This window comes from Oncorhynchus clarkii, chromosome 26, assembly GCF_045791955.1.
Source record: "Oncorhynchus clarkii lewisi isolate Uvic-CL-2024 chromosome 26, UVic_Ocla_1.0, whole genome shotgun sequence".
In the NCBI taxonomy this organism is placed as follows: domain Eukaryota; kingdom Metazoa; phylum Chordata; class Actinopteri; order Salmoniformes; family Salmonidae; genus Oncorhynchus; species Oncorhynchus clarkii.
In genome coordinates this window covers 37,243,674-37,257,810 of record NC_092172.1, presented here as the reverse complement: position 1 = coordinate 37,257,810, position 14,137 = coordinate 37,243,674, and the positions used below count along the sequence as shown (strand labels likewise).

The window sequence follows — 14,137 nt, the reverse complement described above, 5'->3', positions numbered from 1 at the left end:
TGTGTAGCTGGAGGCAGTAGCATACTGGCAGAACTCAAGCCTCTTTTGATCTGTCTCCTTGTGCTCTCCTCTCTCGCTCTCCTGCTCTCGCTCTCCTGCTCTCGCTCTCCTCCTCTCTCTCGCTCTCCTCCTCTCTCTCGCTCTCCTCCTCTCTCTCGCTCTCCTCCTCTCTCTCGCTCTCCTCCTCCTCTCTCTCCTCCTCTCGCTCTCCTCTCTCGCTCTCCTCTCAACTCAAACATGCTTATGTGTCATCAATGCAACAGCAGAACAGAAATGAAAAACATGAACTTTTAACACCAACCCCTCCTCCCTCTTCCTCCCCAGGTATGCCCCGGTTCTCCAGCCAGCCGGCAGCAGTCAGCATACGCCTGGGAGACAGCCAGGTTCTGGCCTGCGATGTCAACCCAGACCTGGTGCCTTTAGCCCGGTGGGAGCGTGAGCGTGAGCCCCTGGAGCTGAGCTCTAGGCTGGTGCAGCTACCCAACGGAGCCCTGGTGGTGAGCAACGCTTCGGAGGCCGACGCTGGGCTCTACCGCTGCATGGTGGAGAACGCTGGGCCCGCCAAGACCAGTGAAGAGGCCCAGCTCACAATACTGCCAGGTAATACTATAGATACTATATAGCTCTACACACTGCCAGGTAATACTATAGATACTATATAGCTCTACATACTGCCAGGTAATACTATAGATACTATATAGCTCTACATACTGCCAGGTAATACTACAGATACTATATAAGGACCGATCTAGACATCTGTAGTGTGTGCAATAACCTTTCTTCAGCATCTCTACTTTGGCAGAGGAAAGAAAAGGTACAGTAGTTGTATAATTAAGCAATAAGGCCTGAGGGGATGTGGTATACGGCCAATATACCACGGCTAAGGGCTGTTCCTATGCAAGACGCAACGTGGAGTGCCTGGATACAGCCATTAGCCGTGGTATATTGGCCATATATCACAAACCCCCGAGGTGCCTTATTGCTATTATAAACTGGTTACCAAAGTCAAGTAAAAAATGATTTTGTCATTCCCATGGTATTTTATTTGATTTATTTTACCTTTATTTAACCAGGCAAGTCAGTTAAGAATAAATTCTTATTTTCAATGACGGCCTAGGAACAGTGGGTTAACTGCTCGGGGGTTTGAACTTGCAACCTTCCGGTTACTAGTCCAACACTCTAACCACTAGGCTACCCTGCCGTATACGATCTGATATACCACGGCTTTCAGCCAATCAGCGTTCAGAGTTCGAACCACAGTGGTAGGCTTGATTACCAACAACGACGAGACGGCCTACAGGGAGGAGGTGAGGGCCCTCGGAGTGTGGTGTCAGGAAAATAACCTCACACTCAACGTCAACAAAACTAAGGAGATGATTGTGGACTTCAGGAAACAGCAGAGGGAACACCCCCCTATCCACATCGATGGAACAGTAGTGGAGAGGGTAGCAAGTTTTAAGTTCCTCGGCATACACATCACAGACAAACTGAATTGGTCCACTCACACAGACAGCATCGTGAAGAAGGCGCAGCAGCGCCTCTTCAACCTCAGGAGGCTGAAGAAATTCGGTTTGTCACCAAAAGCACTCACAAACTTCTACAGATGCACAATCGAGAGCATCCTGGCGGGCTGTATCACCGCCTGGTACGGCAACTGCTCCGACAACACAACCGTAAGGCTCTCCAGAGGGTAGTGAGGTCTGCACAACGCATCACCGGGGGCAAACTACCTGCCCTCCAGGACACCTACACCACCCGATGTTACAGGAAGGCCATAAAGATCATCAAGGACATCAACCACCCGAGCCACTGCCTGTTCACCCCGCTATCATCCAGAAGGCGAGGTCAGTACAGGTGCATCAAAGCTGGGACCGAGAGACTGAAAAACAGCTTCTATCTCAAGGCCATCAGACTGTTAAACAGCCACCACTAACATTGAGTGGCTGCTGCCAACACACTGACACTGACTCAACTCCAGCCACTTTAATAATGGGAATTGATGGGAAATGATGTAAATATATCACTAGCCACTTTAAACAATGCTACCTTATATAATGTTACTTACCCTACATTATTCATCTCATATGCATACGTATATACTGTACTCTATATCATCGACTGCATCCTTATGTAATACATGTATCACTAGCCACTTTAACTATGCCACTTTGTTTACATACTCATCTCATATGTATATACTGTACTCGATACCATCTACTGTATCCTGCCTATGCTGCTCTGTACCATCACTCATTCATATATCCTTATGTACATATTCTTTATCCCCTTACACTGTGTAAAAGGTAGTAGTTTTGGAATTGTTAGTTAGATTACTTGTTGGTTATTACTGCATTGTCGGAACTAGAAGCACAAGCATTTCGCTACACTCGCATTAACATCTGCTAACCATGTGTATGTGACAAATAACATTTGATTTGATTTGAACCACCCAGTTTAGAATTAAGAACGGTATCTTACAGCATTCAATCGTTGGAATTGTCAGAGTCGTTTCACTGTTCCTTTCTCTGCTGTTGGAATCCAGAAAGAACAAAACCCTGTCCTCAAACACTTACATCAAAAGGTTCCACGTTCTGGGCAAAGACACAAAACATCCACATCAAATTAGATATTTTTCTTGATCAAATAACATGGAAAACAACCACTTTTTGTGCAGTATTAATTTACCATCCTTTCAAACCACTTAATGTAAATGTACATTACTGTATTGTACATAGGCTGGTCCTCTAGGGTTGTACCTGTAGACGTTCCATCACCGTGAAGAAAACAATGTACACTACAGTAATTGAGTACATTGAGACATCAGGTGGTGTGTGATGATGTGGCTCATCTGGTAGAGCATGGTGCTTGCAGTGCTATGGTTGTATCTGGTAGAGCATGGTGTCTGTAGTACTATGGTTGTATCTGGTAGAGCATGGTGCTTGCAGTGCTATGGTTGTATCTGGTAGAGCATGGTGTCTGTAGTACTATGGTTGTATCTGGTAGAGCATGGTGCTTGCAGTGCTATGGTTGTATCTGGTAGAGCATGGTGTCTGTAGTACTATGGTTGTATCTGGTAGAGCATGGTGTCTGTAGTACTATGGTTGTATCTGGTAGAGCATGGTGTCTGTAGTACTATGGTTGTATCTGGTAGAGCAGGGTGTCTGTAGTACTATGGTTGTATCTGGTAGAGCATGGTGTCTGTAGTACTATGGTTGTATCTGGTAGAGCATGGTGTCTACAGTACTACGGTTGTATCTGGTAGAGCATGGTGTCTGTAGCGCCATGGTTGTATGACCAGTATAAAATGTATGTGCACGCTACTATTAGTTGCTGTGGATAAGAGTGTCTACTAACATGGAAAAGGAATGAATCGACCGTTTCAGTTTTCACATAGAAAGAAGTTGCATTTGCAAAGTATTTCAAGAAACTGGAAACGTATCAAGCAAGTACTTTTATATTCCACAAGTACTATCATATTAACTGTTATCAGACTCAAGTTACGAATACTGGTAAACACTCAAATACATTTATTTAAAAAAAAAAAACAATGTTAAATCACAAAAGTAGTGCAGTGGGCCTTTACTAGTCCTGTATAAGCACCCCAATTATAGACATCTTCAGCTCGGGCACAACAAATAATCTGCATCCACTTCCCCCGCCCAAACTACTTCCTGCTGCTGTGTCTGTAGACTACTAGTGGCCGATACTCGGAGCAGACCCCTCGTGGTCAGACATTACTGCCAGTTGAACACACTGAGTGACTTGTACATGGTGTACCACTCCTCCACTCAAGTCATTTACCTCCAGCATGAACACATTTAACCCGGCCTCATGGATCGAGAGAGAGAGAGAGAGAGAGAATATCCTCCGTGTACAACGTAGAACACCAAATAATGCATGCAGAGCAGAATTAGTCCGATACCCGCTAATTATCAAAATCCAGAAAAGTGCCGTTAAGTTCTACAACCACCTAAAAGGAAGCGATTCCCAAACCTTCCATAACAAAGCCATCACCTACAGAGAGATGAACCTGGAGAAGAGTCCCCTAAGCAAGCTGGTCCTGGGGCTCTGTTCACAAACACACCCCACAGAGCCCCAGGACAGTAACACAATTAAACCAAATCATGAGGAAACAAAAAGGTAATTACTTGACACATTGGAAAGAATTAACAAAAAACAGAGAACTAGAATGCTATTTGGACCTAAACAGAGGGTACACAGTGGCAGAATACCTGACCACTGACTGACCCAAACTTAAGGAAAGCTTTGACTATGTACAGACTCAGTGAGCAAAGCCTTGCTATTGAGAAAGTCCGCCGTAGACAGACCTGGCACTCGAGAAGAAACTGAGCTGCACTTCCTAACCTCCTGCCCAATGTATGACCATATTAGAGACACATATTTCCCTCAGATTACAGATTCACCAAGAATTCGAAAACAAACCCGATTTTGATGAACTCCCATATCTACTGGGTGAAATACCACAGTGTGCCATCACAGCAGCAAGATCTGTGACCTGTTGACATGAAATGTGATTTTTTACAATTTTTTTAGCCTTTATTTAACTAGGCAAGTCCGTTAAGAACAAATTCTTAATTACAATGACGGCCTACCCCGGCCAAACCCGGACGACACTGGGACAATTGTGCGCCACCCTATGGGACTCCCAATCACGGCCGGATGTGATGGATTCGAACCAGGTACTGCAGTGACGCCTCTTGCACTGGGATGCAAAAGTCTTGCACCACTCGGGAGCCCAAAAGGTCAACCAGTGAAGAACAAACACCGTTGTAAATACAACCCATATTTATGCTTATTTATTTTTCGTTTTGTACTTTAACCATTTGTACATCGTTACAACACTGTGTATATGCATAATATGACATTTGTAATGTCTTTATTCTTTGGGAACTTCTGTGAGTGTAATGTTTACTGTTCATTTTTTTATTGTTTATTCCACTTTTGTACATTTACCTACTCCACTTGCTTTGGCAATGTTAATATGTTTCCCATGCCAGTAAAGCCCCTTGAATTGAATTGAGAGAGAGACGCACACACGGCGAGAGAGAGCCCCCAGTGGGCTAATCAGAGGGAACTGTAACTCAATCTCCACTCAAAGGGGGCTGAATTCCACTGTGTCACAGCTTCAACCCCCAGAACTTTTATTTAGTGGAGTTGTTAAAGGCTGGGGTCTGTCAGGCAGCGCAGAGGAGATATTAGAGGTGGTAAGTCAGACTTCAACGAGTCCCAGCTGGTGTATTTTTCTATGTCTCCCAGTAGGTGTGGCCGAGGCTGAGAGTGTATTCAAAACACACATACACACAAGATTTTTTGCATCATAGAAGCAACAGGCTGTTTCAGGAGTTCTTTGGTGGTACCATACATGGACTGAAACAGTTGACTGAGAGAACAATCATTTTGGGTCATTTTGGGGGTCTGTTCCATTGCAATTGAGTTAACTTCAAAAATCCTCATCGAAAATTAATGCAATTGTTTGAAGGGAATTTCAACTAATTTATTGAATTGACTGAAATTTAACCCCCCCCCCCAAAAAAAAATCTTAAAATAATTAAGAGGTTATTAATTAAGAGGTTAAACGTACCTTCAGAGTCACTGTCTTTTCGCCATCTCAAGGGGTTAACTTTGGGCAAAGCAGTTCAGCCAGTTGGGTGACCTCCTGAGTGGTCACCAGAGGTGCTGTTCATTTTACTGATCCAGATCAGATCTCAGGATGGGAGTCTTTTGAAGTGAGGAATGATGACACACGTTAACCAGAGGTCGACCCTGTTCTTTGTTTGGACAGAAACCGGAGAGGAGAGAGTACTGGAGTTCCTGGTAGAGCCACTTCCTGTGACCAAAGTGGTGGGGGCCAGTTTGCTGCTGCCGTGTGTGGTGACGGGTTATCCAGCGCCCTACGTCCGATGGATGGTGGGAGACAAGCTTGTTGAGGAGAGGTGAGTTGGACCCGAAAGCCCTATTTTTACAGAGGATTTTAAAGGTGTATTCCTTGTGAACCCATTTCTTCCAACTCAACAGTATAAATCAAATGACCTCAAATGGCTGTAAATGACCTCAAATGGCTGTCTAACTGGAAATACTTTTTTCATCTCATTGCCATAAGTTAATTTGTTTATATCCATCCATATTAGCACAGAAATCAAGTTGTGTTCATTTGTAGTGTTTGAATCAATTTGATGATTGAATCAGTCATGTAACATGTCCGTAAGGTAGTGTGACTATGTTCCTCTAGCCCTCAGACGTTCCTAGTCACACTCCTATAGCAGTACCAGCTTCCTTTGTGCCTTGTGCCCAAAGTGCAAGCACTTAAAGAGCTGGCGCCTGTACCCCGAGGTGTTAGCGCCACTGGGCCTGAGTGTCTGAGCGCGCCACCGACAGGGCCAACAATACTGCCACTTAAACAGGGAGACAACAAGGTCGGGCTGCCAGCCGTGTCAGGGAGTTCACAAATTAAAACCCCGGGAGAGTGTCACACTCTTAGCCCTCCCCTGTGAGAGCTGTGGATCAAGCCAAGACCCTAGGATAGCTGTGTATCAAACCAAACCCCTAGTATAGCTGTGTCAAGCCAAACCCCTTGGGAGAGCGGTGGATCAAGCCAAACCCATTGGGAGAGCTGTGTATCAAACTAAACCCCTTGGGAGAGCTGTGGATCAAACCTAACCCCTTGGGAGAGCTGTCGATCAAGCCTAACCCCTTGGGAGAGCTGTGTATCAAGCCAAACCCCTTGGGAGAGCTGTGGATCAAGCCAAACCCCATTGGGAGAGCTGTGGATCAAGCCAAACCCCTTGGGAGAGCTGTGGATCAAGCCAAACCCCTTGGGAGAGCTGTGGATCAAGCCAAACCCCTTGGGAGAGCTGTGGATCAAGCCAACCCCCTTGGGAGAGCTGTGTATCAAGCCAAACCCCTTGGGAGAGCTGTGTATCAAACCTAACCCATTGGGAGAGCTGTGTATCAAGACAAACCCCTTGGGAGAGCTGTGGATCAAGTTAAACCCCTTGGGAGAGCTGTGGATCAAGCCAAACCCCTTGGGAGAGCTGTGGATCAAGCCAAACCCCTTGGGAGAGCTGTGGATCAAGCCAAACCCCTTGGGAGAGCTGTGTGGACAGAATAGCTAACAGAGTGGCTACGTGACTATCTGAGTTAACCCTTGTATTAATTTTCATTTTTGCACGGCCTCTATACACACTCACAGGACTCTACACACTGACACACACACAGGGTCGAGTTATGGCCAATTCCAAAGTTCCTGCCTTGGTTTGTGTGAGGTTTATCTGGTTACCACACAGCCGTGTTTTCAGTTTGTCCCTTCCGGTAATAAGTATGTAAGTGAAGGGGACAGGCTAAGAAACCGAGACGAGAGATGAGAGCTCATTATTTTGGTTAAGAACGTTGTCTCGCACATTTTAACACGCCTCTTCTGAAGTTCAGCTTGACAAGGACATTGTCTCCTTCTAAGGAGAGAACATCTTCAACGTAGTGTCAGACACTTTCATATCAGCCTCTGTCTCAGTCCCGGTAGAGTTGACTATCTCACTATCTTGGTATATTGGTCTTGGATGCAGTGTGTCATTTTTTGAAAACCACAGCTGAGTGTGGCAGACTGATAAAAGGAGAGTTAAGTTAAATATGCATTACAATAGATGTTCTTCATTGCGCACATTCCAAATATCCTTGTGGTACTCTGGGATGGGGGGTTGAGGGGGTGCTTACATTGTTAATTAGAGCTTGTGCTGAACAAATGGGAGGTCCTCCTTTCTTACCCAGGCCACTTTACCCAGGAACACGCACAGCCGTGTGCTGAATACATTAAGTTAGGCCATTCTAACATTGTAACACAGGATTGACAATTAAGCAACCGCTGGCAGAGTGGAGATCTGATCTAGTTTCTCCTTCAGCGCGTCCCTTCCCTCCCAGGAAGACTTCAGAGGAAGAGAAGCCCTGTCACTTTGTAATAATTGGAACGGAGGGAGGAAAAGAGGAGGGAATCCGTACTGAGCCTCATAATTGGTCGACTGTATGGGACCGTATTGCTATCAGAGCTGTTGAAGTAGACTGTGAATCCCGTATCTCCCACGACAGGAAGTTTATGGAGATGTGTGGAGATGGCGATGACTCAGTAAGAGGACGATGTTGATTTATGTTCAAGTTCTGGCGCTGACACTCAAAGGTGGTTGACGTCTCGCTGCGGTAGCATCTCTGGCCTGATAAAAAACTGTTTATAGGATGAGTGAGAGAGAATATGTTTTAAGATGGAGAGTTGGAGGGAGAGGGGTCTACAGTTTCTCTACAGGGTCTTTCTACAGGGACTCCTCTACAGGGACTCCTCTACAGGGACTCCTCTACAGGGACTCCTCTACAGGGACTCCTCTACAGGGACTCCTCTACAGGGACTCCTCTACAGGGACTCCTCTACAGGGACTCCTCTACAGGGACTCCTCTACAGGGTCTCCTCTACAGGGTCTCCTCTACAGGGACTCCTCTACAGGGACTCTTCTACAGGGACTCTTCTACAGGGACTCCTCTACAGGGACTCCTCTACAGGGACTCCTCTACAGGGTCGTTTCTACAGGGACTCCTCTACAGGGACTCCTCTACAGGGACTCCTCTACAGGGACTCCTCTACAGGGTCGCCTCTACAGGGTCTCCTCTGGCCAGTCTGTTTCTTAGAGAGGTCTGGAGATTCATTCTACTCAACAGTGGCTGTGGTTGTGAATGAGCAGTTTCTCTACAGGGACTCCTCTACAGGGCCGCCTCTACAGGGTCTCCTCTGGCCAGTCTGTTTCTTAGAGAGGTCCGGAGATTCATTCTACTCAACAGTGGCTGTGGTTGTGAATGAGCAGTTTCTCTACAGGGACTCCTCTACAGGGCCGCCTCTACAGGGTCTCCTCTGGCCAGTCTGTTTCTTAGAGAGGTCTGGAGATTCATTCTACTCAACAGTGGCTGTGGTTGTGAATGAGCAGTTTCTCTACAGGGACTCCTCTACAGGGACTCCTCTACAGGGACTCCTCTACAGGGACTCCTCTACAGGGACTCCTCTACAGGGTCTCCTCTACAGGGTCTCCTCTACAGGGTCTCCTCTACAGGGACTCCTCTACAGGGCCGCCTCTACAGGGTCTCCTCTGGCCAGTCTGTTTCTTAGAGAGGTCTGGAGATTCATTCTACTCAACAGTGGCTGTGGTTGTGAATGAGCAGTTTCTCTACAGGGACTCCTCTACAGGGACTCCTCTACAGGGACTCCTCTACAGGGACTCCTCTACAGGGACTCCTCTACAGGGACTCCTCTACAGGGACTCCTCTACAGGGACTCCTCTACAGGGTCTCCTCTACAGGGACTCCTCTACAGGGACTCCTCTACAGGGACTCCTCTACAGGGACTCCTCTACAGGGTCCTCTACAGGGACTCCTCTACAGGGTCGTTTCTACAGGGACTCCTCTACAGGGACTCCTCTACAGGGACTCCTCTACAGGGACTCCTCTACAGGGACTCCTCTACAGGGTCTCCTCTACAGGGTCACCTCTACAGGGTCTTCTCTGGCCAGTCTGTTTCTTAGAGAGGTCTGGAGATTCATTCTACTCAACAGTGGCTGTGGTTGTGAATGAGCAGTTTCTCTACAGGGACTCCTCTACAGGGCCGCCTCTACAGGGTCTCCTCTGGCCAGTCTGTTTCTTAGAGAGGTCTGGAGATTCATTCTACTCAACAGTGGCTGTGGTTGTGAATGAGCAGTTTTTCTCTTATGTCGGTCACTGAGAGTCACTCCGTTAGCTCATGTCAGCGGACATTTTTTTGATAGGTCAATTATTCTAGCAGCCAGCTATCTAAACTTAGTAATCATGTGGCTCCCCCATTGGTTTTGTTAGTCAGTCTCACTCGGATAACATATTACATTTCTAAGCAGTTATCCAGTTTAATTTCCTCCATCAGCTCAATATCACCCCGTCTAGATTGCACAAGTTCAACCCTGATATCTCCTCCCTATGTTTTAGATGTGGCTCAGATGAAGGAACATTCCTTCATTCCACTTGGCAGTGTTCAAAACTACACGGTTTCTGGCAGGGGGTTTGAGATACAGTATCCTCAATTCATGGGGTTGCACTCCCTTTAGACCCGGAGGTCTGTCTACTGGGTAACTTCACTAATTCCAATCTTAGGCAAAGCCATACTATAAAGCTAACAGAAATATTGCTAGCGATTGCCAAGAAATGTATTGCCTTGAAATGGATATCGGATTCCTCCCTGCCGGTTGCAATGTGTCAGATCAGATGTTAATAGTTGTATCCCACTGGAGGAAATCACTTACTGCTTGAGGAATAAGTTAGACATTTTACAGAATTTGGCAACCTTTTATTGACTATATGGAGAATCACACATCATATTGATTGCATCTCTATGTAATCCTTGCGTAATGTTTCACACTTAATGTATAATATGTAGTTTACAGCATATGATCTAACGTCTCATTTTTTTATTTAGACTTTCTTTTATTGTATATTTGTGTGTATTTAAAAAAATACATATTTTTATTTTTTATGTACATACGTTTGTTGTCTTGTAAGGTTATTGTCATTTGTTATATTGTCTAATATCTTTTCATTTTTGTTTTAATTGGAAAATGCAAAAAAAAAAAAAAATGAATCTTAACATTTCTCTCCACCTTATGGCAAAATGTGTACAATTGCAAAAAACGACTCTTAAACAATATATATATGTTTTTATCTCCGCTGGCAAGAGGGGGGTAGCCAAAATGTTTTGATCGTAATTTCAGGGTAGGGGGGGAGTGTGCACATGTGGGTCCACAGACCCAGACCACTGTGGGTCCACAGACCCAGACCACTGTGGGACCACAGACCCAGACCACTGTGGGACCACAGACCCAGACCACTGTGGGACCACAGACCCAGACCACTGTGGGTCCACAGACCCAGACCACTGTGGGACCACAGACCCAGACCACTGTGGGACCACAGACCCAGACCACTGTGGGTCCGCAGACCCAGACCACTGTGGGTCCACAAATGAGCAATAATAATAATTACTGCTGCAGTCTGCTCTGTATTTACTCTGTTAGACGTTTTGCAACTTGTAGCTGTTGCAAGAGCTGGTCATAACATACAACATGGTGTCTCTACCCTGATAATGTATAAAGGCAAAAAGATGATGCTCAATGCTCAGCCTTTTACTTCTGCTATGGTGGCCTGTACATTCTAGCTCTGAGGTCAAATCAGTAGCATCAGCAAGGCTGTGTCCCTATGTAGCCCCCTGGTGGTGTGGATCTGCTAGTGTCGGGCTGTGGGATGAAGTCATGACAGGTGACCCTTTTAAAAGACGCTATGGGCGGGAGATAGCCTAGCGGGTAGGAGCGTTGGGCCAGTAACCAAAAGGTTGCTGGATCGAATCCCCAAGCTGACAAGGTAAAATTCTGTCTGAACAAGGCAGTTAACCTACTCTTCCCCGGTAGGCTGTCATTTTTAATAAGATTTTGTTCTTAATTAACTGACTTGCCTAGTTAAATAAAGGTTAAATAAAAACACTGATCCCCGGGCACCGATGATGTGGATGTGGATTAAAACAGCCCCCCCACACCCCTGAGGGTTGGGTTAAATACGGAAGACACATTTCAGTTGAATTCATTCAGTTGTACAACTGACTAGGTCTCCCCCTTTCCTTTACAAGTGAAGAAGCCTCGTTTCCTAATTCTCTGACCCAGACACACTGAAGCTTTGTAGAAAATACCTATAGCCAAAGACATAAGATTTGCTGTTAATCTGGTTTAAGCACTAGCAGGATGGTATGTTGCAAGTCGCGTGTTGAATATAAATTGTTCTCCTCACCCCGTCTTGAATCTCCTACAAAACACCCAGGCTTGTAGCGACTCTTTGAATTTGCCCGTCAATCAGCTCTGTACACGCAAGGCCAACGATCATGAAAGCGACCGTCAGCTTTTGTTCTGGCAAATATCCTGCTATCACCTAATAGAATCCCCGGCAGTCAATAAAATGGATGAATAATGCATGACTGGCAAGCGACGGCGTTGACATTGCATGTAAATCATGCCTCAAGCCTCTCCGAGCGGGTCTCTTCTTGTCTTGGCTCCCTCATTTCAATATGATTTGGTTTATGATATTTACTTATGTATGAATGGTGTTCAGCTGGGGAAATGTGTTTTTCAGTGGGACTGTAATGGGATTACTTTCTACCCTCTGTGGCTTTGGGAAGTCCTACTTCCTGTGCTGGAGTGTGGCGTTACCGGCGGGGGTGGCAATAGGACCTCGGGGCCTCTGTGCCCCCGAACTCTCCCAGCTCACACTGTACCTTTTTATAATATACGGTCGTCTGTGTCCTCCATGCGTTCCCCATCGCTGTAGCCGCGTCCTTGACATTCTCATTTTCTGAGCATTGTTTCTGCTCTATCAGAGTAGAGGAAATGACCTCCTCGCCTTTCCTCAAAGTTAGTGGCACACTGTAGCCAACACAGCCCTGAGTAAGTTCACCTGATGACCTGTACTTGTAGTAATCCCCAATAGACGCGTGAAAAGGCTTTGTGTAGATGGAGTGTAGCTGCTCAGACAGACATGATCATTTCCATCTGCTTGTTATGGGCGGCCGCTGGGTTGCCTACTGCTTTATGCTAGTTAGAAGTTGGCCCAGCCTCATTGTACACTGATTACAGCACTATTTGCTCACTCCGCCCTCCCCAACCTTTGATTGATTTCTAGTTTGCAAGACCTCCGTTCTCGATCCAATTTTAGGTTAATCGCTGCACTCTCCCTGCTGGCGCTCTTTAAAAATGATTTTTTAAGAGGCCCTGAAAATTGACACAGCGTAGAAATATATAGATGTTAGGCAGCCGTTTTCCTCTGCGTCTGGGAGAAGGCCCGTCAGACGCCACCTATCAATGTTAATGGGCTATGATTTTCGCTCGTTCTTTTGTGCAGCGTCAGTATTAACAAGATTAACGACGAGTCCCCGCCTTTTGCTAGCTCGCCGTTTCTGCACGGCAGATTTATAACCCTCTTATTAAATGGGTTTGAGGCGTGCGTGGAAACGCCGTCGTGGTGTAACGCGGTGTTGGTGGGCAGGCACAAATCCTGTGTCATCGGAACACAAAACAAAATGGCTCCCTCACCTCGAAAGCTTTGGCTCGGAGAAGAGACTCATAAATGCTCATGTTATTGCATTATTAATACTGTCAGAATTAAACACATTGGAGGTCATTGATGGTTTAGCAACAATTTTCTGCATTTTACAAACTCTTTGAATGAACTTGGTCCCTGATTTAAAGTTTACAGTCACTTATGTCTCTATTACAGTTGGCCAGTACCACATACCTATGCTGGATTCTTACCAGAGTTCTGTGGCTGTATCTGTTATCGGATTGGCTGTTTCTCACTGCTGCTAGAATGATCGATGAAGACTTGGAGTGACATCACTGCCATGTTAGTTGGGAAAACAGACAGACATGCTGTTCTCTGCCACTGGAGCTGAGGAGAACTCTTTACAGTCTGTCTGTTTAGTCTACACATCCCAGACATGGCTCTCTCCCCCATGGCATCCACTGTCCTTACCCTGCACTCAGTTACCAATGACATATACAGGGCCTTCCTCCATACCCTAACCCTGCCAGAAGAACATTCATAACCTCTGATGTGTGTATTTTACGTAGGTTGCGAGCTTTGTGATACGCTAATCCAAAGACCGGTACACTGTCGTCTCAGTGCTCTGGTGAAAAGCAAATCAAAATAAGGTATGCAGGAGTAGTCCCATCTTAGGGCCTTGTGGGTTTCCATTACGAGACAGAGGAAAACAAACACTTTCATGGATGACTCATTCAAGAGGCCATGCCAAGGCTGGGTCTTTTCACATTGATTTTTATTTTACTGTTCTTTACTGTTCTTATACCGCTGTTCGCTCAGAGCCGTCTAAAGCTGGCTTGTCCTCGCAGTTTCCCCACAGATCAACAGATGTTATCTGTTTGCATAAAGAAAGCACCCATCTACTACCCCGATAGGGGCTCTCAAATGAAACGGAATGTTTTCTTCACCCCTCCACCCCCAAAAGCTCTTTCCAAATGCACCACTGTGCCGATTGTGCCCCAGCCAAAGAGGGAGGTTCAGCCTGCTT

At 46.0% G+C, this 14,137-nt stretch overlaps 1 protein-coding gene across 16 annotated transcripts in view; it reads left to right on the top strand.

Annotated features, from left to right (window-relative positions):
* LOC139384372 (neogenin 1a) overlaps nucleotides 1-14,137 on the top strand; it is a 215,625-nt gene that overhangs the window by 111,837 nt on the left and 89,651 nt on the right. For all 16 annotated transcript variants that reach the window (XM_071129098.1, XM_071129106.1, XM_071129103.1 and 13 more), the window contains exons 3-4: nucleotides 325-600; nucleotides 5,804-5,954. In XM_071129098.1, coding sequence (XP_070985199.1) covers nucleotides 325-600; nucleotides 5,804-5,954 — 427 coding nt within the window. The remainder of the gene's footprint in view (nucleotides 1-324; nucleotides 601-5,803; nucleotides 5,955-14,137) is intronic.